This window comes from Lycorma delicatula, chromosome 10, assembly GCF_047948215.1.
Source record: "Lycorma delicatula isolate Av1 chromosome 10, ASM4794821v1, whole genome shotgun sequence".
In the NCBI taxonomy this organism is placed as follows: Eukaryota; Metazoa; Arthropoda; class Insecta; order Hemiptera; family Fulgoridae; genus Lycorma; species Lycorma delicatula.
This window is the reverse complement of record NC_134464.1, coordinates 61,437,313-61,462,964: the sequence shown is the minus strand read 5'-3', so window position 1 is coordinate 61,462,964 and position 25,652 is coordinate 61,437,313. Positions and strand designations below refer to the sequence as shown.

The 25,652-nt window shown below is 28.8% G+C and overlaps 1 protein-coding gene across 1 annotated transcript in view; it reads left to right on the top strand.

The window, feature by feature from the left end:
• LOC142330877 (uncharacterized) overlaps window positions 1-16,105 on the top strand; it is a 47,233-nt gene extending 31,128 nt beyond the window's left edge. Inside the window, exons 5-9 of the mRNA XM_075376343.1 lie at window positions 1,493-1,647; window positions 6,862-7,036; window positions 10,468-10,634; window positions 13,628-13,783; window positions 15,533-16,105. Coding sequence (XP_075232458.1) covers window positions 1,493-1,647; window positions 6,862-7,036; window positions 10,468-10,634; window positions 13,628-13,783; window positions 15,533-15,823 — 944 coding nt within the window. The 3' untranslated portion in view covers window positions 15,824-16,105. The remainder of the gene's footprint in view (window positions 1-1,492; window positions 1,648-6,861; window positions 7,037-10,467; window positions 10,635-13,627; window positions 13,784-15,532) is intronic.
• Window positions 16,106-25,652: the final 9,547 nt, after the last annotated feature.

Here is a 25,652-nt window from a genome sequence, read left to right as displayed (position 1 = left end):
TAATTTTCTTCAATCTCTTCCATCCCACATTTTAAATGGCTCCAGTTTTTCTTTTCCCTTTATTTTTTTGTGCCTATTTTTTCTGATTTATATGCAAGTAATGTGCTTTACACTTTCCTTAAGCCTAACTTCATTTTACTATTTGATATTTATCTCTTTTTATTAAATGTTTTCTTTTAAATTATGTTGCATCTTTCCAAATTTAACTTTTTAATATTACCTTTGTCATATCCAATTTTATCCAACTAACTGGTTTTTTCATTCACAGACACTTATTCCTTAACTTCATTCTGCTTACAACTTTGAACATATTTTTTTAGTACAGAAGCATCTCAAGTACAATTTGTGTCATTTCCCTCCTTATCTCTTCTTGTATATTTTTCTAACATCCACTTTTCCAGTCATTGCTCTGGTAATCCATTATTTCTTCATTCTTAATGAAGCCAATTCTGCTACAACATACAAGTTATAATAATTAAAATATAAATTTAAAATTGGTTTCTATTATTATAAATGTAGTTTTTTTTAATTTACAGATTTTTTATAGTTTTTAACCATTTTCTACACGCCTATCCATAAGGGATTCTAATGTATTTAGGGTGTATGTATGTATGTTTGTTCCAATATAGCAGCTCAACAGCTGAACCAATTTAGATGTTTGATCCCACACTGGGATTTTTATGTTACCAGGAGTTTCATATGCTTTATATATATATATATATATATATGTATTAATTTTTAAAATTTTTTTCTTGTTTGCTTCCTTGTACAAGCATTCAACATCTAGAGAACGTACTGTCTGAAAAATATCTGCAAACAATGGCCAAAGTGACATTTATTAAAATATACAAAATAGATCAATGAGCAACTCCAGTTTGTTTTTAAAATATAAAAATTCTAGATTTTTAATTTCAGTTGGTGAGAATTATTTTACTTCTTAAATTGTGAAGAATTCTGCCCAAATTTCTAAGCTGTTTTTTTCTGACTTGTGAAACAAGAAACTTTCTCTTATGGAAAGCAAATTTATTCTCATTTAACACAATCCAGTCAATATGTGTGACCTTAGTATGTCAGAAAAGTAGGAGAGGTTGCTTCCAAAAACAATTTTTTATTCTGTTTAATCCTACACATGTTGTGTAAGGTACTCTATTTATTCCTGTGCTCTACACAACACATGCATATGGTTCCAGTGGTGATTGATTCACTCTTTTAACAAATCTAAAAAAAAAAATAGTTTAAAGTTATTTATTTCTATTTGCTTTATCATATTTCTTTCTGAAGGTTTTATTTGATGGTTTTGAACGTTTTCTTTGAAAGTTTTATTTGATTACTCTCTATTGGCTTTAGGAGGGAGAGATTCCATTGCTGTTTTGCTCCACAACTTTTCAAATAAAGACTATAAAAATATATTTTTAAAGTATTTTTTAAAATAAATATCTTTAATGATAAATTGTAAATTTACAGTATTGAATGTTATAGTTACATTTTCCAGGAGATTTCCAGGATGTGGTACCATCTGTGCTACCATTTTTCCACATTTATGGTTTTACTGTTACTTTAATGGATACGCTAATGCATGGTGCAAAAATAGTGACTTTACCACAGTTTGATGCGGAATCATATCTGAAATTACTAAAAGAACAAAAGGTATGAATAATTGTTGTATATATGAGATGATCCAGGGTATTTTATTATGGTTAAATAATTAGGATTTCTATTCAGAAAAGTAAAAGAAAAAATTAACTATTTCAAAAAATTAACTATTATTTAAAAAAAGGAATTTAATTAAAAAACATGTAACCATAACTTTACCGTGTTTTGTTTTCTGAATAATGTAAAATGTGTTTAAGATATTTTTACTTTCCGGGCTATAGCTCTATTACTGCTATTTAAGTATATGTTGATTTGTAGAACCATAAGATTTTAAGAGATACAATTAACAGTCATAACCTGAGCCTATCCTAAACCATTAAAGTGATTCAGGAAACCTTAAAGAAAGTTTGTAAAGTTTTTAATTTTTCACTTTTATCATCTGATTTCATCATAAATATTGTAGGGTGAGAAACAATGCTTTTACATGTTGCAAACAAGTTTATGAATCATAATGTCTTATTTATTCTATATCAGTGCGTTATGATTATATAGTATAGACATTAGGACAATTTTAATGTAATTGATGTAAAATAAAAATGTAATTCATACGCTTAATTTCTTAGTTTACAAATGGAAGAAGCAATAAAATTAGAAAAATTAAATTTTGAGGATGGCTTATTAATACAAAAAAGTATGTTATCTATGACTACACTTGCTTTATAACTAATTATGACTGTTCAATAAGGTAGCCATTTTAAAAATGGAGGTGTATAATTATAAAATAAACTAAAAATGTGTAATCCATTGAGGTTAGTTATGGTTTAAGAGGCAAGACTCAAAATTAACTGGCATATAAGATATAACAAAATTAACTCAAAAAATAAGTTTCTACAAATTTTTTAAAATATCAATTCTGGCAAATCATTCTGTACGGTCTTGAAATTCTTAGAGCATATTTTAAATTACATGCTGGGCATTAAATGTAATACTGTCATTACTATTAATATGACACCTATGTACTAATTGTAACCATATACACAATGTTATTACATATGCCATTTTACTATAAAACTTTTGTGAAAATTTACTCAAATTCTTTTTTTATTTAAACAAAATCTATCCAATGATATTATATTTTAAAATCAATATTTATATAGATTTAATTTTTACTGAAGTATCAGGTAATTGTAATAAAGTTTACTAACACAGCTGAGGGTATGTATGAGCTGGTGATACGTAACATACTTACTTAAATGTCAATCTTCAATCTCACATTTTTGTGATACACTAGCACCACAAGAGTTTGTAGCAAATCTCTTGTGGCCAAATATGGACAGTATAAACCATGCTACTAAGTAGGAGAGAAGGAAATGTCTTTCCTTAACCAGAATTAATCAATATTTGGACCAAAACAAAATATGATTTTTGGATTTTGGAATGTACTGATTCTTAGAGGAAGTGGAAGACTGAAGAAGGTTGTATCGAGCTGGGAAGATGTAAGGTATTCACATTGAGACTCAGTAAGTAAACGGAAAATATTGCTGAATCTCAAGTTTCAGTTCCAATTCTGTTCTCTGGAGATAAAGGACACCATCACCATTTTTACAATTTTATAGCAGAGCTGTTTGAAGTTTTGAAATTTGCTTTTTTCTAATTTCCTTTGCTCATCATCTCCTTCCATCATAAAATTTTCTACGAAAATACCTTATTAAGAAATTATATCTCCATGTATATGTAAAATTAAGTGGTATTAAAAAATTACTGAATTACAATGAAATGAAATTTTGAAGGCTTACTGGGATTCAAGAAAGTCTCACTATTTAAAAAGACAGTTTATTGCATCCTGTACTGAAGTAAGATCAAAAGAAAGATGTAGAGGTACAAATGGTACAAAACTAAAGGAAATGCTTTTCATATTGTTTAAACATAAATATGTAAAAATAAGGGTGTGTAAAGTAAACACACTAGCTACATCTTTTTTTTTTGAACCTGGAGGGATCATAAAAATATCCAAAAGAGTATGGCATAAACCTTAATGAAAACATCTGAAGAAATAATTCAAAATGTTATTCAACTCGTAAATGTTATCCCAAAATATGAGAGCTATATTCATGCTTGAAAATTAAGAAACAATATTTAAGTCCCGATTTAAATTTAGAGAAATTCTATTCATTTTATCAAGAATTCTGTGCTGAAATAAAATAGGTAAAGAAAAAGTAGAAAAAAGTGCCTAGATAAATTCAACAAAAATTCAACTTGTTATTTAATCAGCACAAACAGATACCTGTGATTCATATCTAGCAAAATTAAAAGGTGAATTAACTTCAGGTGATAAAATATCTGTTCAAAGTAATTATGAATTGCACCTTAAGGAATCACAGAAGCGGTATAAAAAAAAAGTAAAACATACTCAAGATGCAAACAGTAAAGGTGTTGACAGCTGATTTACAGAAATATTTACCAACCCAACACTGTTAACAAATAACAAATTTTTTTACTGCAGGAAGTTGTAGATATTTAATTCAAAATTTATGATTCCAATGATAGACTTCATTCTGTATGATGTGGGATGAAAGTAAGGCAGAATGTGATGGGAATGAAATAGCTTCTTGCATTCTAAAATGGGCTGAACAAAACATTCCAAATTTAGAAATTGAAGAAGTAGTATTAGGGTCAGACAATTGCTATGGCCAGAACAAAAATTTGGCTATTGTTATTAGTTTTTCTACATTTTACATCAATATCCATAGATAAAGTGTATTACTCATAAATTCTTCTAAGGTTCAAATCCTAATTTCATAAATAAGGTTCAAATTCTAATCCATAAATTCTAAGGTTCAAATCCTAGTAAAGACGTTATTTTTGTACAAATTTGAATACTAGATCGTGGATACCAGTGTTCTTTGGTGGCTGGGTTTCAATTAACCACACATATCAGGAATAGTCAACTTGAGACTGTACAAAACTATAATTCATTTACATTCATACATATATCATCCTCGGAAGTAATAACTTATGGTAATTTTGTAGACTAAACAGAAAAAGAAAGTGTTAAAAGACTATACACATATGGAGGCGGACAATGTTTGTGTGTTAATAGAACGAAACAAGAAGAAAATAATGGATTACTTACAGATGTTGACAGCTAGGGATTGGCAACACCTGGTTTGCTATTGTTCAAAAAAGTATTATATTTGCAATATAGAATTACATAATTGCAAGAATTTTAAATCACTGTACAGTAAGACATCATTTATTTACAGGAAACGTTTTCATTAGCAGCCAATACACCTGTCACAATTTATTCATATTAATGTTCAGCAAGAAAATATTGGTGAATTATTTTATAAATATGAAACTTATGTTGAAAAGAATTTCTTTCAGTTAATTTATGAAGAAATTTGAGAAAAAATGACGTCAAGTTTCTGGATGTACTTGATGTCATTAGAGTTGATTCAAAACCGATATCGCTGTTAAAATACAAAGACCTGTTAACTCTACTTAAATATTTACCATCAGAATGTCATCTGTTTTATCAAAACATACATAACTGCAGTGAAGTAAATGATTTTCCTGAAGAAGAAAGTGGTGAAGACTAGAGGAAATCATTTTTAATAAAAGATTTAATTTAGAATATTAGTTTTCTTAGTAAATTGCATTTGAAGATGTTGGAGATTTTCTGCTATTTAATAACTTTTTATTTTTTATTTTTTTTTGTAAATTTTTATCATACAGTAAATAATATTACTACTGAAGAAATGATTATAGTTTTTAGTTCTTTGTAAATTTCTTTTGAGTGCCCGTTACAATAATATTATGTTGTGTTACACTCTTTTGTATGAACAAAATAATTTTATAATAATTAAAATCTTTTAATTACCTTTTTCTTTTCATTGTAACAGCGTTACAGTATTGTAAAATCACTTTATTGCACAATTTTTTTGTCTCTTGAATGAAAAAATCAGGTGGTTATGTTGCACTAATATCATTTTTTATGAACAGTATTTTTTGATAAAATATTTTTTTGCAAAATAAAACATAATTCTCTTCAGACTTACTACTTTTTTTACATAAATGACAGGACATGATGTTAGAATTCATTAAAACAATTATAAGTACATAGATGTATAAGAAAGACACCATGTCCTTTTTTTTTCAATATAAAACAAAAATTTATAAATATGTAATAACATCTATTAGAGTAAACCTAAATAAGATATTTTAGTAGAAAAAGTTATGATGGAAGAATAGTGATGAGCAAAGTAAATTAGAAAAAGTGAATTTCAAAACTTCAAACTGCTCTCTGTAAAATTGTAAAACTGGAAATGGTGTCCTTTACCGCCATGCTACAGAACTGATTCTCAAAAATAAAATTAGTAAGATAATTTTTTAACAAAATTGTAAATATTAAAATGAGATGTATCCTGTAAATGCTTGAGAATTTAGTTATTTCTTTTATGTTTTGATGTCATAGAAATGACAAATAAGTTACGAAAATTACATAAGTTAAGAGAGGTTTTCTTGATAACAGAAATCGACTAATATTAATCCTTACTTTAGGGATTAGAAGGAATTTTATAAAATATTTGTTTAAAGTATGGGGATTAACTCTAGTGAAATAATATAATTGTTTAAAATGTAGTAAGAAAACTTAAAGCACTTGAGTAACATACTGATTTATTTTGATAAAAGGTGACTACTAATTTTTCTAATTATCAGAGTAAAGATTTTAAGGGAAAAATACATTCTATTTATTTTAATTTACAATTTGCATATAACCTCAGACCGATATTTGCATATTTTAAGGAAGAAGATTAGATGGGCGAAAAGGTATGTGGAAAATTTACAGACCTCTGCTGACAATCAAACTCAAGAATATTTGATCTTGAAGCCAAAAGTTTAACTGCAACATCAGTTGGTCTTTGCTGATTACTTTTATAGAAATTAAGATTACATAATAATAAATAATTGATTAATATCAGTGGATATGACAAATAGAAATATTTAGAATTGATTGAACCTATCGAAAATTAGTACACTTTAAAAAGTAATAAAGAAGTTTTAAGAAACAGAAAGTGAATGAAAATAAATAAAACAAACCATTTATTTTGAAGCAGTATGTCTTAAAATATCACTTTTAAAATAAACAAGTGAAAATTCCTTTAAAAAAGGTAGACTTTTTACAAACATTAATTTCATTAATCAAATAAATAAATTAAAAAAATTATTTTAACTTGATGAAATTAACAAAATTTTCTTTGTTAACAGTGTACAGTATTATATGTAGTACCACCTATGGTTTTGTTCCTGGGTGGACATCCAGCAGTGACAAAAGAACACTTCCATCATGTACACTATGTGGTATCAGGTGCTGCTCCATTAGGACTATCAGATATAGAAAAGTGTGTGAACAAATTACCTGGTACTGCATATTTGATACAAGGTGATAAATATATTTTAAGCTATACATATACATTATATTATATTATTATAATATATACTACGAGTATTATGTTATAATATTACGTATGTAGCTCATTATGAACTTTGTAGATGGGTCTATTAGTCTGCTAAAATTATATTCAGCTAACCATTTTTCTTATAACCTGCAGCTGTAACAAAAGATGTAATTTTGACACTTGTTCATTATACAGGCACATTTTTGAATTCAGTTTTATTCAGAATTAATTTTTTATTACTGTACTTCCACTTCTCATTGTGTTCAACAATCATAATATTAATACACAGAAAATAATAATGGTAGTGCTATGAACTTTACAAATAATGGTCTATTTTTTGTTCTACAGACATAATAGCATCACGTTGTGTCAAATTTTATTTAGAATTTCAAAGCAAAATTTTGGGTGAATTTTTGTTTGCACACCTTAAAAATGTATTTTAGCTTCATGAAAATGGCTTTTTCTCTTCTCTTTGAATGAAAAGTCATGCCACTTCTTGAAAGAGTATTCTTTGCGATATTGAGATTGTTGTTAATCTTCTGAAAGTACCTCTTCACTTTGAACTTGTACATTTTGTCCTTAATAAATCTAATAAAGGTTTTAAAGCCATACCTCATAGCTGGTAAATTGAGTAGAAAGAAATACCATTAAGATGATTGAATGTAAAACAATGAACTGTAAGATTTTATTAAAGGAATGAACATTAAAAACACAAATTGCAGCGGTTGTAGTATATATAATCTGCAATGCGCAGAATAAGTATAAAAGATTGAATAAAACAATTTGCTAACTGGTCAAACATGTAAAGCTGAGTGACTAGAAATGTACTTAATTCAAATTAGCTGTGGAGGGGAAATATTAAATTACTCTCACAACCAATTGTTTGTTGTAAGTAACATAATGTTACTTAAATAAAGATACAGCTGGCCTCTGGGACACGAGTGGTAGTATCTCGGCCTTACATCTGGAAGTCCAGGGTTTGAATCCTGGTCAGGCATGGCATTTTCACATGCTAAAAAATTGTCATTTCATCTCATCCTCTGAAGTAACACCTAATGGTGGTTCTGGAGGCTAAAAAAAAATTAAGATACCAACTTAAAAAACGTAAACATAAAATTGAAATGATCTTGTTAACTTTATTTATATATATATATATATATATATATATATATATATATATATATATATAAAACAGTATAAAACCAGTATATATATTTTTCTTACTGGTATAAAATCAGTAAGAAGTTCCAATTAATTTTAACATACAGTCCCATTTTTCTTATTCTATGAATATATATATATATATATATATGTGTGTGTGTGTGTGTGTGTATATTTTTTTGAATGATAAATTCAGCTTCAAAGCTTGTGGATGGGAATATTAAATGGAGATTATGTAGCGCATGAAAAATGTCATGCCTGATCCAGATTCGAAATCTAGACTTCTGGATGAAAGACCACTACTACTCTGCCACAAAGATCGGTAAATTATTATAATCTTTTAAAATAATAATAATAATCAACTATTTCCATTTTTATCTAAAATCTCAATATCATTCAAAATATAGCTTTAAAGGATTCTTCTCCTTCGTTTTCGACAGTAAAAGAGTGAGTAGTTGAATTAAATGTGGTTGTACATGCATTCAAAATGATAAATGCTCTAGATGTCCAGAAATCTCTACGAGCAACAAAATCTTTTCAAAAATCCGCAATGCCATATTAAATGATCACCTATTGAAGCAAGCTTGGTTGACATTGCAATTTTAATAGACTATGTTCATTACATTTTGCCTGATGTTTTGAGTATGAAAGCTTTCTGTTCAATTGATTCCGCAGTTGTTAACAGCTATCAAAAAGATATTCAACTGAACATTTCTAGTGCATTTAAACTTATACGGGATTCCGCTAAGTTTCTTCGACCTTTTATAGTAGTAGATGAAACATGGATTCACCATGTTTCAGAGACCAAGCAGATGAGTACAGAGACCAACCAATGGGTAAGAGAATGTGTACCAAACAAAGTGAAAAGAATTCCACCTGCAAAAAACATCATGGCTATGATTTTTTAGGATTATTGTGGTGTGATACTCACAGACTGTGTAAACAAGGGCAGATCTATACTGGGAAGTATTACACTACACTACTGAACCTATTGAAGACTGTTCTTCAGGGTAAAGTCCACACCTGGCCAAAAATAAAATGCTCTTTCACCATGATAATGCGCCTGCACATATGTCTTAGGTTGTTGCTGTAATACTCCATGATCTACGCTTCAAAGTGCTTCCACATTAGTAAGGTAAATTGATAAAAAAAATCCTGAGTTGTGTTTTGTTTGTCAGACCGAGTACTTTCTGAATGGCCTTTGTATGTGCAAAAAAATTGTATATCTGCAATAAATTAAGTAATAAAATTTGTTGTGGATAAGCATGTCAGTTGTGGTAGGTATCATATTCATCTACATTAATTCAGAATTACAAAGATTAGTGCGAGACGCAGGTATCACTTTTTGTTCTAGTGGTTAGGATCTGCTCTTGTTTTCTGTTTTAGAATCTTACTAAGGTTGTGCAGTTAACTGTACAATGATCAGTTTCTGTGCATAATATTTTTTCTACAAAATCTTGAATTTTGCTGCATTCTTTATAATATTAATGTAACTAAGAATGCTTTTAAACATTTTATTTTTTATATTATGAAACTGTCATTTATTTTTTTCACTAATTTTATAAAATATTTAAATTAAAATAATATCAGTCTTGTAAAAATTATTTCAATTTAACCTTATTTCTATTTTCACACATTGTTAGTGTTGTTTCTGAATTGTTTTATTCAACACTACTTTTGTATCTTGATTATTTTATCTTTAATTTTGTTTTTACTTCCATCACCAGATCTTCTCATTTACTGTACAAATCAGGGATAATTTTATGAAAAGAATTTCTATAAAAATATTTTCTTAAAGTAAATGCTCTTATGTAACTTAATTCTACTATTTGTTTGATGTATATTTTTGGAGTTAAGTTGTTTCGTAAGTACGTTATTATCTGTTTAAAAACAGTAAAATAAAACTAATTTATTTTTGCATTACTGAAAATAAATGTAATTCAACAATGGTGTGGTCTTGTATGATCCAAGACAGTAGTGAAGAAACAATTAATGGAAACTTCTTACAAGGAACAAATCATATTGGTCCCATATGATTTTTTTCTTAAGATTCCAAACTGTGAACATTTTTTATTGTTTTCTTTCTACTTATTGCAACATCTAATTGTTCATATTTGTAAAAAAATAATTCAATTTAGTAGATTAAATAAGTAAAAAACTACAGCAAATATGTTAAATGGGTAAAATTAAGTTTGATATAGCTGAATTTATTCAATTTTAGTTTTATTTGCATCTTTTATTTTTTGATTTTAAGGATATGGTTTAACAGAGACAAGTGTAGCTATGATTTCACCAAATACAAGTAGAAAAATGTCAAGTGTAGGATATCCAGTACCTCTGTCAAAAGCTAAAGTTATTGACGACAATGGAAAATCAGTAGGTTTTGATAAAACAGGAGAAATTTGTGTATATGGACCGCAGGTAAACTTTAGTTAATTGATATATTTTGAGAAAAATAATGCAGTTCAGTACTTGTTTATTATACAGAACCTATAGTGCAGTGCATTCAAAAAGTAACCGCACATCACCTGTCATACACTAGTATAAAAATATGTAATATCAACTTACAGTAGTTTTTTTGGAAATGGCTCCCACAAACATCCATCATATCTGCACACATTTCTTGTTCTCAAAGTCTGTGAGAAGTTGTTCATGTAGAATGTCCTTAGTGAAATCACTAATAGCAGTTTGAAGTTCCTAGATGCTGTAGAGGTTTCCTCGATAAACATTACTGTTTGCATAATCCCAGAAATAAAAACCCGGTGGGCTTAAGACTGGAGAATGAAGTGGCCTTTAGAAATGAACCGTTAGCCCTTAGAAATAATTCAATCTTTAAAGACTTCTTGAAGCAACTTCATGGAGCTTCTTATGAACTGCTTTGTGTGCAGTTACAATGCTGAAGTTTTGCTGCTGGGCCACAGTTCACTTGGACTTATTGGTTCTACATTGTCTAGAAGGTGATATTGTCTTGGAAGTTTTTCTTCATCAAGTTCTGATGGTTTTCTACTTTATTTATACTCCATCTAATAATTTCAAAATGTATTAAAACTAACAATCTCAGATTATAAACAAACATTATTTCCAATACCTAAAACTATCCACACTTACATCTATCAACTATTTGATTTTAGGTATGATCCACAGATACATGACACACCAATGTCACTGAAGACCAGATAAAATTCAATATTATAAATAACTGGGACACACAATACATTTGTTAGCATATTCTCTGATACACTTTCACAAATCTAGATGTTTAAATAATAAATAAAAATATATTTAACCATAAAAAATGTAAAATGTAACCATAAAATACCACTGGTCAAAAAATAGGACACAGCTTCTAACAATGATGCAATGACCACTTAAAAGCCCTACAGAACAAAATAGATAATATTTGCCAATCACTTCGTAGATGCAAATCACAAATTTATCATCATTAACAACCTTAATTTCCTGCACATCCTCAAAAAAGGACTATATCTTCACACATCCAAACATAAAATACATTAATAATAAAAAAAAGAAAAATGCTACTAGAACAGAGACCCAATTTAGATCCATCAGTTTTCTTTTCAAATTAATACATATGTAAATAATTTTTGTTGTTGGTATAGATGACAGCAATCGACAATCAAATTTCTACTCTGAAATATTTATCATCACCGAGTCAAAAAATGTGTGTTTTTATATATATTTTCATAAAAACCATCAGGTAGGAAAATATTCTCTTTAAAGGATTAATATTTATTTTTCTTAATTCACCTTTCAAATTTTATAAATTTGAACGTATGTTGTTAGTTCATTTATTATTTGGTGACTTTTTTCTACAAAAATTGAAGATGAAAGAGAGCTATTTTGGTAAATAAAAAAGAAGTGTATACATATAGAAGGAGAAAAACAACTTAAAACCTGTGAAAAAAGTGCTTAACTTGTAACCACCTCTGATATCATGGTGACAACTATCTATCAATAAATTTGATATCAAGCTTTCTAATTTACAAATACAAATTACAAAAAAAACAATGTTTAAAAATATATAACTGAGTTCAAAAAATCAGCATTAGAAACAAAATAATTAACATTTTTCTTTAAATTTTGTCATTTACAAGTTGTTACCAATCTAAAACCACTATCAACAATTTATTAACCTTTAATTTGCTATTAAAAATTTTAAGAAAGTAACTAAAGCACTGAATAGAAAAAGTAAAAAAGTATTAACGTTTAGTTTTATTGTTTAAAAAAAGTACATTTCATTTTACACTTATTAGTTTTACTTTTATTTAAAATAAGGATAAACCACAAATGGAAAAAAAAACTTTTTGGAACAGAATGGAATGCAAGGATGTTGGGGGATATATATCCCTTTATTCATCGCCGAGCCTGGACATCAGTCCCTTGCTGTTGGGTCTTTCTTAATGTCAAGCAGGTATTTATTTATTTATTTAATGGTGGTTATATTTTAGAATGGAATTGGGAATTGCTTTTCGATCCTTTGTAGATCAATTTAAATAAACTACTACTTGGGGTATCCTTGGAAGAGTAGCAAAGTATTTGCATATTTCTCTTTATTCCAATTTAGTCCTTCCATTGAAAACCAATCGGTCTAGCAGAAATGAGCGTGATTGGACCTAATTATAGGAGTGTGCAATGTACTCCCTTCATGGAGGTAATTGCATCTGCTGTTGGTGGGCTAATAATTGTAACAGGAAGGAAGGATGGTGAATTAGGGTTTTGTAAATTTTTCTTTTTTCTCTTCATCTTCTTCTTATAGCAGCTGAGTCAGGGCTAAGCCAAGTTTACTGAAGTGGGATGTTCTTCTTGCTTCTTTCTTCTTTTTACCTGACTCTTCGTGTTTTTTGGTTGTAAAATTTACAATCTTAACCTAAAGATATACAAAGAAATTACATAAAAGCTTTGTGTTTACACAACATTGTATTATTTTTCCCCAAAATTTTCTAAATTAATAATTTTCTTGCAAAAGTATCACAAATATCAAAATCATATCAGGCGCATGTCATTATGAAATAATAATCCAACTCTAAACAATGATGCAACAAAAAAAAGGAAGAAAAATATCTTTGAATAGTTTTTTGTTTAAAAATTATTTTACTAAATTATTTGTATTTATCCAGATAACTTATCTCTATTGTTTGTTTCTATGTACAATGAGACAACCAGAAGAATCTCCAATACAAAATAAAAAAAAAAGATTAATTGAAATTGTTCTGTGTGTTGATACTAAAGCTTGAACAGTAGTATCATATTGAGAATCTCCTTTTATCAGATTTGGAGTTTATTTTATTAATTTTTTTTTAACATTTTTAATTTACTACATAAGCTCAAAGCTTGAGTGTACATGATAAATTATCAGCATCTTAATAATTACCTCTTGAACTATTTTCTTGCAGGTTATGAAAGAATATTTAAATAAACCTGAAGCTACTGCAGAAACAGTTGATAAAGACGGTTGGCTCCATACAGGGGATGTAGGTTATTATGATAAAGATGGTTTGTTTTATATTATGGACAGAAAAAAGGAATTGATTAAAGTTAAAGGATTTCAGGTAATATAATCATTTATCATAATTATTTTATTTATTTTTTTAAACATAGTGTACTAGTGTATTGCATTGATAATATCATTTTATTACCGACTACTTTACTTAACTGATTAATTTATACCTAACTATGTGCTAACCAATAATTACGATTAGATAAAATCAATATATTAATTATCAAATTAATTAGATGACAAATAAGTTGTTTTTGTGTAATTCTCATCCAAATTCTGATAAGAAAATCTGAGGTTAGAATGACATATGCAAAATATGTTTAATACTACACACTACATAATTTGGAAACTGACAAACAAAACATATGAACGCATAAAGTAGATGATGTCTAGTACCTACCTTTATATTGTTCACCATAAAGATATTAAAAAAAAGTTGCTTTTTCCTTTAGCAATGCAGTACACCAAATAAAATTATAGCTTGAAACAAATTGATTATGGATACTCTTTTTAAAAAGATTTATTAATTCTAACCCATAAAATATTTTCCATTTTCATATACTAATAAAAAAAACCTTCTTTATTCACTTTTTCTTTTTACTTTATGGTATTTTTATTAGTAAAACTGTATTTTTATTTATTTTTTTTAAGTAAAATAAAATTTAATTCTTATATAAATATATAAGAACAACTTCTTATACAACTTTATAAGACTTACAACTTTAAATAAATACAACTTTAAATAAAATTTAATTCTTATGAATTAAATTTACAACTTTAATATTCAGTATAATACATTTTTCTTCTCTATCGAGTGGGACAAAATATGTACCTTTTTTCTACAAAAAGCGATGAAATAATCTGTTGTTTTATGGCATTCATCTTAGTGTTTGTTATCAATGTAACACCTTAATGCAAGTATGAGAGGCACAAGCCAAAGTTACTCTTTTTAAGATTTATGATACTGACTTATTAGTTATGGGATTAGACATATTTTAACAAATTAAATAAAATGGTAAGTGAAAAAATTCTAGATCTCTCGAGAATTGATTTTGAAAGCATCTCTCTTTAATAAAGTTTATTTAGAGTTATTTATTTACAAATTTAGACATTTTAATATTATAAAATTTAAATCAATAAATAAACTTTTAATCAAACATAGTCTTATTACAGAAAAAGACAGGAACATCAAAACAAAAAATAAAAAAACATATTTTAAACAAAGGTAATTGAAAATTTTGTGACAGCTTTCTTAACTGGCTGTTATAGTTTAACAAAGTTATATATAACAAGTTTTAAAATCTTGCTCCAGTGATTTAGTATTTTTCAATGTCTGGTTGCTGAGTTCAGAATACTAAAATCTTGTTAAAAAAAATTATATCACGTGTGTGTAGACCACTTCCCAAATTCATATCTAACTTAATAGTTTAACTTACCATCATGAAATCTGTTGTTGCTTGTTTATTTTCTCCTTCTAAGTTGAGGTAGTACTTATAATGCGCTACAATAATTTGTTTGTTTTCATTATTAATTTCAACATTTCTTACACCCATAATGTAATAAAATGTCTGAGAGTCTATAGTGAACTGAGTGAAAATGTCACTCTTAAATCTAAATATTGCTTACAATTTTGTGGACATGGCATCCTGACAACTCTATATTCAGCTCAGTGAAGAAGACATTGGGAAACCACTTTGATCCTCAATTTCAGAAGTACGCATGGCACAGTTTGCTACAACCATTTTCCGAGTAATTTAAGTAAATTTGTAATTTTTTTAAATTTTTTTTATTGTAATGTTAGGTGGCTCCAGCTGAGTTGGAGGATCTTTTAAAATCTCATCCTAAAGTGGCTGATGCAGCTGTTATTGGAGTACCTGATGAACGAGCAGGTGAAGTGCCAGTAGCTTATGTTATACCAAAACCTGGTAAAGAAAAAGTACAGAGTGACGATGTAAAAAAATATATTGCTGAAAAGGTTGCTCATTATAAACAACTATCCAGTGTTGTTTTCACCGATACAATTCCTAAAAGTGCATCTGGCAAAATATTGAGACGCATGTTAAAGGAGACACACTTGAAAGGTAGTAAATGAGTAAAATTTAAAAGGACAGTGCAGAACAATTACTTTCTTTACTCTCTCTCTCTGTCTCTTATGAAACAATTATTATCCTGTTTTGTGCTTCTAATAGAAAAGGAATTAGCAGTTCCCAATGATTCTTTGCTTAGTACCTCTAAACAGTGCTACCTAAGTTTTGTATTAGAACAGATGATAAGCAACTGTGAAGATAAAATCATCTTTCAAGCTGAAAACTTAAATGCATACATATAAGACACTGGTGCATGCATTAATTAATATTTATTTATAAATAAATGATGGTTGGCCTCAGTTATAACTTGATGTTAGGTAACTTTGATGTTTACATATAATTATTTTTTGCTTAAAAATAAATAATGCTTAAAAAAATATGTTCTACTCTGTTTTATTACCTTGATAAATGAAATAAGATAGAGTAATTAGCAAAAATACATTCATCCTGAAAAAACACATAAAAAAGGATATTCATTCCATTTCTGAAAAATCCTTTTGTGGATTGCATCATATTAAATTAGTTCTAAGATAATATTTAAATAAGTCTAAGTACAATTAATTAAAATTTTACAGAACACTAACTAGAAAGATAGCAGAATTTTTTTATAATTATTACTTGTTATACTAACTATAAGACATAAGAAATGTCTAATACAATGAAAAAATACTAAAATCTAATAAAAACTTATATATTAATTTTTTAAAAGTATTATAACACTTTTGGGAAACACAAATTACTTTCATAACATTATTTGTATTAATTAAATTTAATAATTTCATTTGATTTTTATCTAACACAAAATTGAACTGTTTTAAAGACTCTTTCATGTAATAAATTTATTAATTTGAATAATGTTCTGAAACCAATCGTAGTGAGATGTTCTTATTAAAGTATACTTTACTGTCTTCTTGAAAACAAGTTAGTCATAACTGCTTTAGTTCAAATAATTAACATTTTTCAATAATTGTTAAATAATTTTACTAAGACCATCTCAATGATAAAACTATGAAATTTTTAAAATAAGACTTATAATGAGAAATAGTTTAAACTAGAAATTAATCAGACTGATTGTTTTTATAGCATAAGCACCTTCTTATTCCTAAACCAAAATTCCAATGGTCTGAATGAATATGAGTGATATAAACCTATTTTATCAGCATAGCAGTAAAGATTTCTCACTATTAATAAATCTCGTGTAATTTTTTTACTATATAATCTACATGATCATCCTGCTTAACATGTTTTTTTTCAAAACAAGCAAGCAAGTAATTTAATATAATTCCATAAAATTAAATATGTACTTAGTAAATAATTTCGCTGCATAAAAAACCAAAAAAATCACATTTGAAGTAAACAAATGAGAACTAATATTGGTTCAGCTATTGATCATGCTGTTATTATTGCACTGTCTCCAGTTGCCACATATTGTTTGTAATTACTTACTGATATTACCAGTAGGAATTTATTTTAATTAGTTTAAAATATTATCAAGTTAACAAAATGTACAGCAACAATATAACACTGTGTAAGTTTCTTCTATTACTACCGGTTGACAGGTGACCTGGTATTAAAACAGTATAACAGTGTACGTAAAACAGTATAAACCACACTGAGTATTGTTTTAAAGTAACGTATTTAAAATTTCCAAAGGAATCACTCTATATATTTAATACCTGCTTCTTGCGTGAAATAAAGTTTTATGTAAATTGATGAGTTTCAGAATTAAATTTAAATAAACTAAATATATCCTAATAAATAACTTCTATTCATGTATTTTATAAATTGATAATAAACACGTCATTTTCATTTTCACATGCATGAAAAACTTTTGTACTAAAATTAGAACAGATGGCGAGGTCACCCATCTTTATTTTTCCATTTAGCATGGACAAAGCCTATTCCTGACATTATTCTATCCGAACAGATGTTATATATAGTATGGTGTACAGAATATAGAATAGCTTAGCTACAAGGCCTTACACTTATAGTCAACTTCACACAATGTATCGATTCTTCTATTGTCAATTAGTAATTGTGATGTCCACGACTCTTTAACTGATGTTAAGGTGGATCAGCAGCATTGACACTGAATATCAATATGTATATGTGCACCATTTCTCTGAGATGGTTTTGAAAATATCATTCTGTTGTAAAGTGTGTATTTGTGATCTTTGTATCACAGATCAAGGATCTGTGATCCTTGCATAATGGGTATATGTGGATCTAGTCTGTCCACTACAACATTTAGAGCAATAAGTGCAGGTTTTTTTAACACTGCGACTTCTACAATTTTTTTTAACCTGTATTTAACAAATTTTCAGGTACCAGTAACTTGGAAAATAACCATTGTTGTTTCTATTTTTTAGATAGGGGGAAGTGTGAAACCTACACTGGAATAGTATCCCAAATTCCAGTTATAAAATATTTAGTAGACCGATATATTGTTCAACTACTGGTATTTGCAGTTTTTTGTCAGAAAAATAACTGAATTCAGATTGAACAGGGCAGCTCCTGAAAACATTTTCTTTCTTCAATAGTTACTTGATGGGGGAAATTAGTACCTTAAGACTCAATGAGTTTTACAGATTTTGTAGAAAGATTTGTTCGAATTTGTTGAGCAAAGTTATGTCATATTATTAACTAGCTCCCACTCACAGCTTCACCCGCACTCTATAGTTACTTGTGTTTCCCATAGGATCAATCTTTTTATTTTATGTTTATTAGTCAAGACACACATGCAGTAATGGTAGCTGTGATGGTTGAGCCACAGTGCCATGTATATTCTAACCCCTTAAAAAAATTGAAATTAAAAAAACCCGAAAATGGTTGTTAAATATTTATCTGAAGAGTATTTGCAAATCAAAATCTATGAATATCTCGTTTACTATAGTCGGGATTGGAAGAATTTACAATCATTGTTCAAACATTTATCCCGAACAAACAAAAACCCTCTTCCTCTTTATATAATAGTATGGATAAATTATTTTATTTAATTCTATTATTATGTAATATTATTCATTCGATTGTTTTGAAACATTCAATTTAAACCCCTGTTCACAGTTCATTAAGATTTGTACTTCAGCCAACAAACCTCCATTACTACATATATTTTCCAACTCTATAAGGTGCACAAAGTGGGTTTTACCTTTGGAACAAAAAATAATTCATCAGATCATTTTTTTCTTGTGAAATTCTTTGATGAAGCTCTGAATAAAGGTTTCTTTCTTCTTTAGAGAAACTGTGGATGTTGTGAATACAATTTTGGTCCTAAAAAGCTCATCATCTTGCTTTAGTATGGAAATGAACAACTTTATACATTTATATTATCATAGAATTGTTTGATAAAATTAGTATTAAAAATTAAAACTATCTGTATGTTATACAAATTCTTTGTGATTTTTCAAATTATTTACTGCTTGAAAAAAAACGCTCTGAATATTTGTATTTTCAAATTTTTAGAGAAAACCAAATGCAAAAATCCAAAAATCTTTGTTACAAAATTTTATCAGCATCAGGAACTGTTTTACATGAAATTTTCAGTAGAATATTAGAGGGATTACATTAAACTTTAACTAAAATCAATTGAGGGTACGGGATGCATTGAAAAAGGTGCTGCCTTTGAAGTGCAGTTTAGACTGTATGAACATTTTTTTGAGTTTTTATTTAAAATAAAACGTGACAAATCATTAGAATTACTTGTTAACATTTAAATAAAACACCTCCACTCCTAAAACTGACATTTTATTAATTAATTTTTCATATGTTTTACTGTTTCAATAATCAGCTTAAAAACGTTTATCTATTGTTTTAGAAGAGTCTAGGGTTGGAATCATTTAACCCACATTTCATGGTAGAGATAATACATTCCTTATTTAAATGGAAGTTGCATACAATTTTTATTTTCTCTTCACTTTACTAACTTGAAAATTTCTTTTATTAAATTTGGCATTATCATTGTAGCAGAAACGGTTTGTACTCTTCTTACAGGTTGTGGGTAATTTTTTTTAACAGTCCAATATGTCCCAATAAACTTTGCTGTTTTACTGGTTTACAAAATTAACTGAATGTCTTTCCAAAAACCTTTAATGTGTAATTAAGCAAATAAGAAAGAATGTATGTGAAAAAGTGATTTTAACCTTTACCTTTGGGGGTCAGATAATACATTCTTTTAGTTTTTGTTTTTTTTTACAATTTTAATTTTGTGGTTCATAAATTTTATACACTTACTGTGCTCTAGTAAAAAAAATAAACATTAATATGAACTGGTCAGGAAAAGTGTAATAATATTTCATTTATAACTCCTTTCACTTAAAAATTTTGGAACATGAATTTTTAACATTACTACTGGCATAATTATGAAAATGATTATTATTAAAGATAATGATAATACTGTAAAAACTTTCCTAAGTAAAAAGACATTAAGAAGTAATACAAACTAAATTTTCAGTATGACAAAAAAAAAGGGTATGTATCTCGAGATAAAAAAGTTTAAACAGCAGTTCAAAGTGCCATAAAACCTGAAAAAATCAATTTCAAATTATAAAATAAGTAAATAAGTTGAAAACAGGGAAGGTTTTGCTGCCTGTTTGGAATTAATATTTATACAGAAGTACTTCAAACTAATATTACTGATTACAGTCAAATTCTTATTAACAGTCCCACTTGGATAGTATTATGTTTTAAAGCTGATATACCATCCTTCTTAATTAGATGAAGTGAAATTGGTGCAACACCTTCATGAAATAATTTGGTTTAAACATTATCTCCAAACCAGTAATTTAAAGTTGAAAAGTTTTCTGATAAATGTTTTTTTTTTTACCTATGGAATAAATTAATTACAAAGAAAGTATCAAAATTTAGCCAATTCATGATTGTACTTAAGTTGGACAATCTTTTACTCTGTCATTTATTATAATTAAAAAAGATAAGGCATCTCAAAAAGTAATCTTCTAATATTTAAAGTATACACACAAGATCCTAATTTATTAAACATATTTAACCAATGATAAATATTTCCTGTATGTCACTGGTGACGAAACATGCATTTGGCATGTTAATGCTGAGACAAAATAAAAATTCATGCAGAGGTGTCATTTTTTGGTACTAAACCAAAAAATTCAAACAAGTCCAGTCTCAAAGGAAAATCTTGACAACTGTATTCTGGGACCAAAATGGCGTGCTTTTGATTGATTTCATGGAACCTGGAACAATCGTCATATCACACGTCTGTTGTGAAACATTTTCTAATTTGTGCCTTGCCATTCAAAACAACAGGGAATGCTGAGATCAGGAATTGTTCTTTATAATAAAGCACATTCACACACAGCTGCATGAACAACAATAACAATTCAAAAATTTGGATGGGAGATTTTTTTTTATCATCTTCCTCACAGTCCTGATCTTGCATTGTGACAACAATCTCTTCCTATACCTCAAAAACTATACTTCTTATACTTGCATCTCAAAGATTCTAGGAAAATAGAGAGTTGAAAATCTCTGTACAAAAGTGGCTATGTTCCCACCTGGTAGCACAATTTTATGCACTGGGTACAAAGAAGCTTGTTTCATATCAAAAGTATTTGGAATGAAATAGTGATCCTGTAAAAAAATAAAGTAACTATTTGAAACCACTAATAATTTTTTTTCAACTATTCTCATTTTGTTACAAACTGGCCCATTTTACTTTTGAACCACACTTTGTATAGATATAAATTCTTAGATGCCATAGTAGGAGAGCTAAATGTACTACTATCTGCAATTTTATGAATATAAAATAGAAACAGATAGAAAATCTAAGGTTATAAATAAAACTGTAAAATATTTTAATGAAATTTAATAAAAAATAATATTATAATCTAATAATAACTAATAAATTACAATTTTAAATTGCAAATGAACAATTTTAACTAAAATACTTACATAAAATAACATTCAACAATAACATTTTACACAAACAATTTTTATATCTAATGGCCTGACTTACAATGAATATTAGCCCTTTATTCAAAAAAGTACTCCATAAAAATTTAATTTTAAATTTAAAAGCCATTAGAGAAATAATTACAGACTATTATCAGTATTTTTATTGTGTAACTAAAATTTATTTGACACTGTTATTGATCAGTGTATAACTGTATACAATTTAAGCACCTTATCAATATAAAAATATGTTGTTACTCTTTTTGAATGACATTTCTACATTATATTTCCTCAAATGTGTATAAATCACATTTGATTCATAGAATCTTGATTTGTGTTGTCATCTAGCATGTTACCTGTGAACTATTTAACCTGCTAAACCATGGAATATTGTATCCTTTGATTCTAAACAGTAACTTGTTCATTTTAACATATCCTTTGTTTATAAATTTTTACTTCTTCAGGCAAAGCATGATTTTTCTTATTGTATAATATGAATGATTTCATAATTGATTATTTTATATTTTTAAATACAGGAAATAGGAACAACTAAAAAATAATCCTCAAAATATATCATTTGCCATGGGTGATAATGATTTTCTGCGACACGAATAACAAGCGAGAACAAATAGAATGAATACATGTATTCTCTCTGTTATATCAATTGTAACAGTAATTTTTTTTATTCTTAATAATAGTGCTTTTATGTAAACTGGCTTAACACGAGAATCATAAAAAATTGCTATTACCAATTAGTTCGTAAAGTATAATAATCTACATTTAAAGCATAAATACATGATAAAATTTCTGCTTTTCATTAATATTTGCAAAAAAAAACTTAATTTCATAGAAATAATTACTAATTATTTTAAATATGGTATTACGAAAAACAAAATGAACAGAAAATTACCAATAACTTTTATCTACATGAAAAAACCTCATTTCAAGCAAAATTAAAATTGTAATGTTGATGATTCTAATATTGTAATAGCCATTTTTTATTACATTCCATTAACTTTTTTTTTTTTTATATTTAACCTGCTACTGCTGGCTAGTAATAATTGTGTTTGCTCTGGGTTTGTTTTGTAAAATGGTTCTTCTCAGTGGTTCTTATAATTATGTGTTACAGTACCTGACACAAGTCATTATTTTTCTATTATCATGTGATTATCAACTTTTTTAAGTTGTTTAAGGCGTACTTTTATTAATATTCCTTTGTTCACATATAAGTTAGTGAATTCAGTTCCTACCCAGAGTGTTCAATAATTTTCAATAAAATTCATTGTTCTACTAATGTAATGAATCGCATGCTTTATTTGTTAATCTTGTTTCTACAACTTGCTTTATGCAACTTTTGTACACATCTTGTTTTATAAAACTTTTTTTCAAATTAGCATATAAATCTGCACAAACAAGTCCTACCTGAAGACTTCATCCATCAAGCAGTGGTTGAGTGGCACTCAATCAAATAGAAGGACTGACATTCAATGCAGATGGTCCTGTAATCACAATTGACTACAAACATGAGCCTAGAGTTTTCATGGGAAGGGACTCCTTTGATGATAATGTAGAAATGTTACATTTGTAATTATGTATGTTTTTAAATATTTAGCATTAGTTTCTTGAGTTGTACAATTAATATTGCAATGTACAAAGTTAATTTTTATCAAAAACTTTTTACTTTCAGGACCTGAAAATAATAGTTGTGACAGACTAGTGCCTCCTCTGAAAATGCTTTCTTTGCTACTCCTTCTTAAGCTCCAAAAACAATATCAAAACAAATAGAAAAAAAAACCTCTTTAAATGAAATGTATAGGAATATCAAATGGGAGGAAAAGCATTTAGAAAAGACTTAAGAAGAACTAAAATTTTTGGGTAATTATGATTTACCACACACTAAAATTACAGACACCCTACCAGTTTCTTCATTGCTTCTTCTCCGAGGAATTATTAGATAAAATTATTGAAGAAAAAGTGTGACAGAGTTCTTCAGTATCCAGAAAGGCCATAGAGTCGATCCATTTGAAGTGTCAAAAAAAAACATAAGCTGGTTGCTTGACAAATTCGAAAAAACTGAAACTTACCCACTTGTTTCAGGACCTTAAAAATATTTTTGTTTAAATTTTTTATTTAAGCAATTTTTTTATTCATTTCAATGACAATACATTCATTTCTCATTCCACATACCCACCCTGGTCGTGACAAATTGTATAAAATTAGGCTAATTTTTGACTTGCTCTGTAAAAGATTTTCATCTGTACCTTTAGAAGAACAACTGACACTGGTTAAGCAGATGTGGCCAACCAAGACGCAACACCATCTTAAAATGTATATGCCGAAAAAAATCCCATAAATACAGGTATAAACTGTTTGTGCTTGAAGGAATGACTGGGTTATGCTTATAATTTAGAAGTGTATACAGGTCAAAAAAATAATTCCAGTAGAATAAATAATGAACATGATTTAGGAGCCAGTGGCAATACGGTGGTACGACTTTGTAAGATAATACCCCGAGGTAGTAATCACAAATTGTATTTTGACAATTATATCTCAGTTGGATTATTTGTTTATATGAAGACTCCAGATATTTTATGCTTTGGTACTGTCTGACCTAATCAAATATCAAACAGCAAGCTCCATGACTTAAAAACAGCTAAAAAAAATAAAGTCAGTACCTAGAAGGACTGTGAATGTAGCATCAGTTGATATCTTCAATCCTGCTGGCCAAAGAGAGAAGAGGTAGAGAGCCACAATTGGTAGAGAGGAGGTGAGGAGCCGCACTCTTGCTGACTGGTAGGGGAAGTGGCAGAATGCGAAGGAGGGGCACTGGACCTACACCTTAATCCTGAAGGTGGCTGCCTGGGTCAATAGACTGCATGGAGAGGTGGACTTCTGGGCAGCTCAATGGTTATTAGGTCAAGGGTCGTTCAGGGTCTACCTCTGTACGATCGGAAAGAAATGCACAGAACTGCCAGTATTGTGATGACATGGATACAGTGGAGCACACCTTCTTTGTGTGCCTTAGATGGAAGCAGGAGATACCACATGGCGATTTGAACTCGCTGGGGGGAGTCATGCAGGTGATGCTCTCTTTCGGTGAGGGATGGACTGCGTGGTGTGCCTGGTGGTTTGAAAGGGTGCTACAGTAGAAACTAATGGAGGACAATGGATAGGCATTATTGTCACCGGAGGCTTCCGCAGGATGCGTTCCTGCTGTCTGAGACAGTCATAGCTATAGTGTAAATGTAAATTTGGAGCTGTAAATATCATAAATATTATTAATTGAAAATATCAATTGAATGTGTTATGTAAATCATCTATAGGGTTGGAAACAGGAGTATAGAGCTTGTCAGTAGTGCAATGACATGGATATGGTGAAGTGCACCTTCTTTGTGTGCCCCAGAGGGAGGCAAGAGATACTGCGTGCCGATTGAACTCACTGGAGGGGGGAGTCATGTGGTTGATGTTCTCTCCTGGTGAGGGACGGACTGCATGTGCCTGGTATTTTATAAGGGTGCTACAGCAGAAATTAATAGACGTGGACAAGGAGAATTCGGTTGAGGACTGCAATGGGCGCCAGCCTTTGGGAGCAGGTGGCAGGGTGCCTCGACATTGTCATTATCAATGGCTACAACAGGACACGTTCCTGTTGTCTGAGGCTGGTATGGCTATACTGTATATATTCTGAGCTGTATATATTGATTGCAAATAGTGTTATGTATATTGGTGTGAATGAGAAGTGAGCCTATGATGGAGGTGGTGGCCTTTACATCAATTCCAGCACCACCCTGTGTGAAGGGGTGGGTTTTTAGTGGCTCCCACCACATAGGCAATGAGCCCCACACACCCAGTATGTGTGGGCTGCTGAGCGTTTGGTTCAAGCAAATTTTCCCACTTCCTATGAAAAAAAAA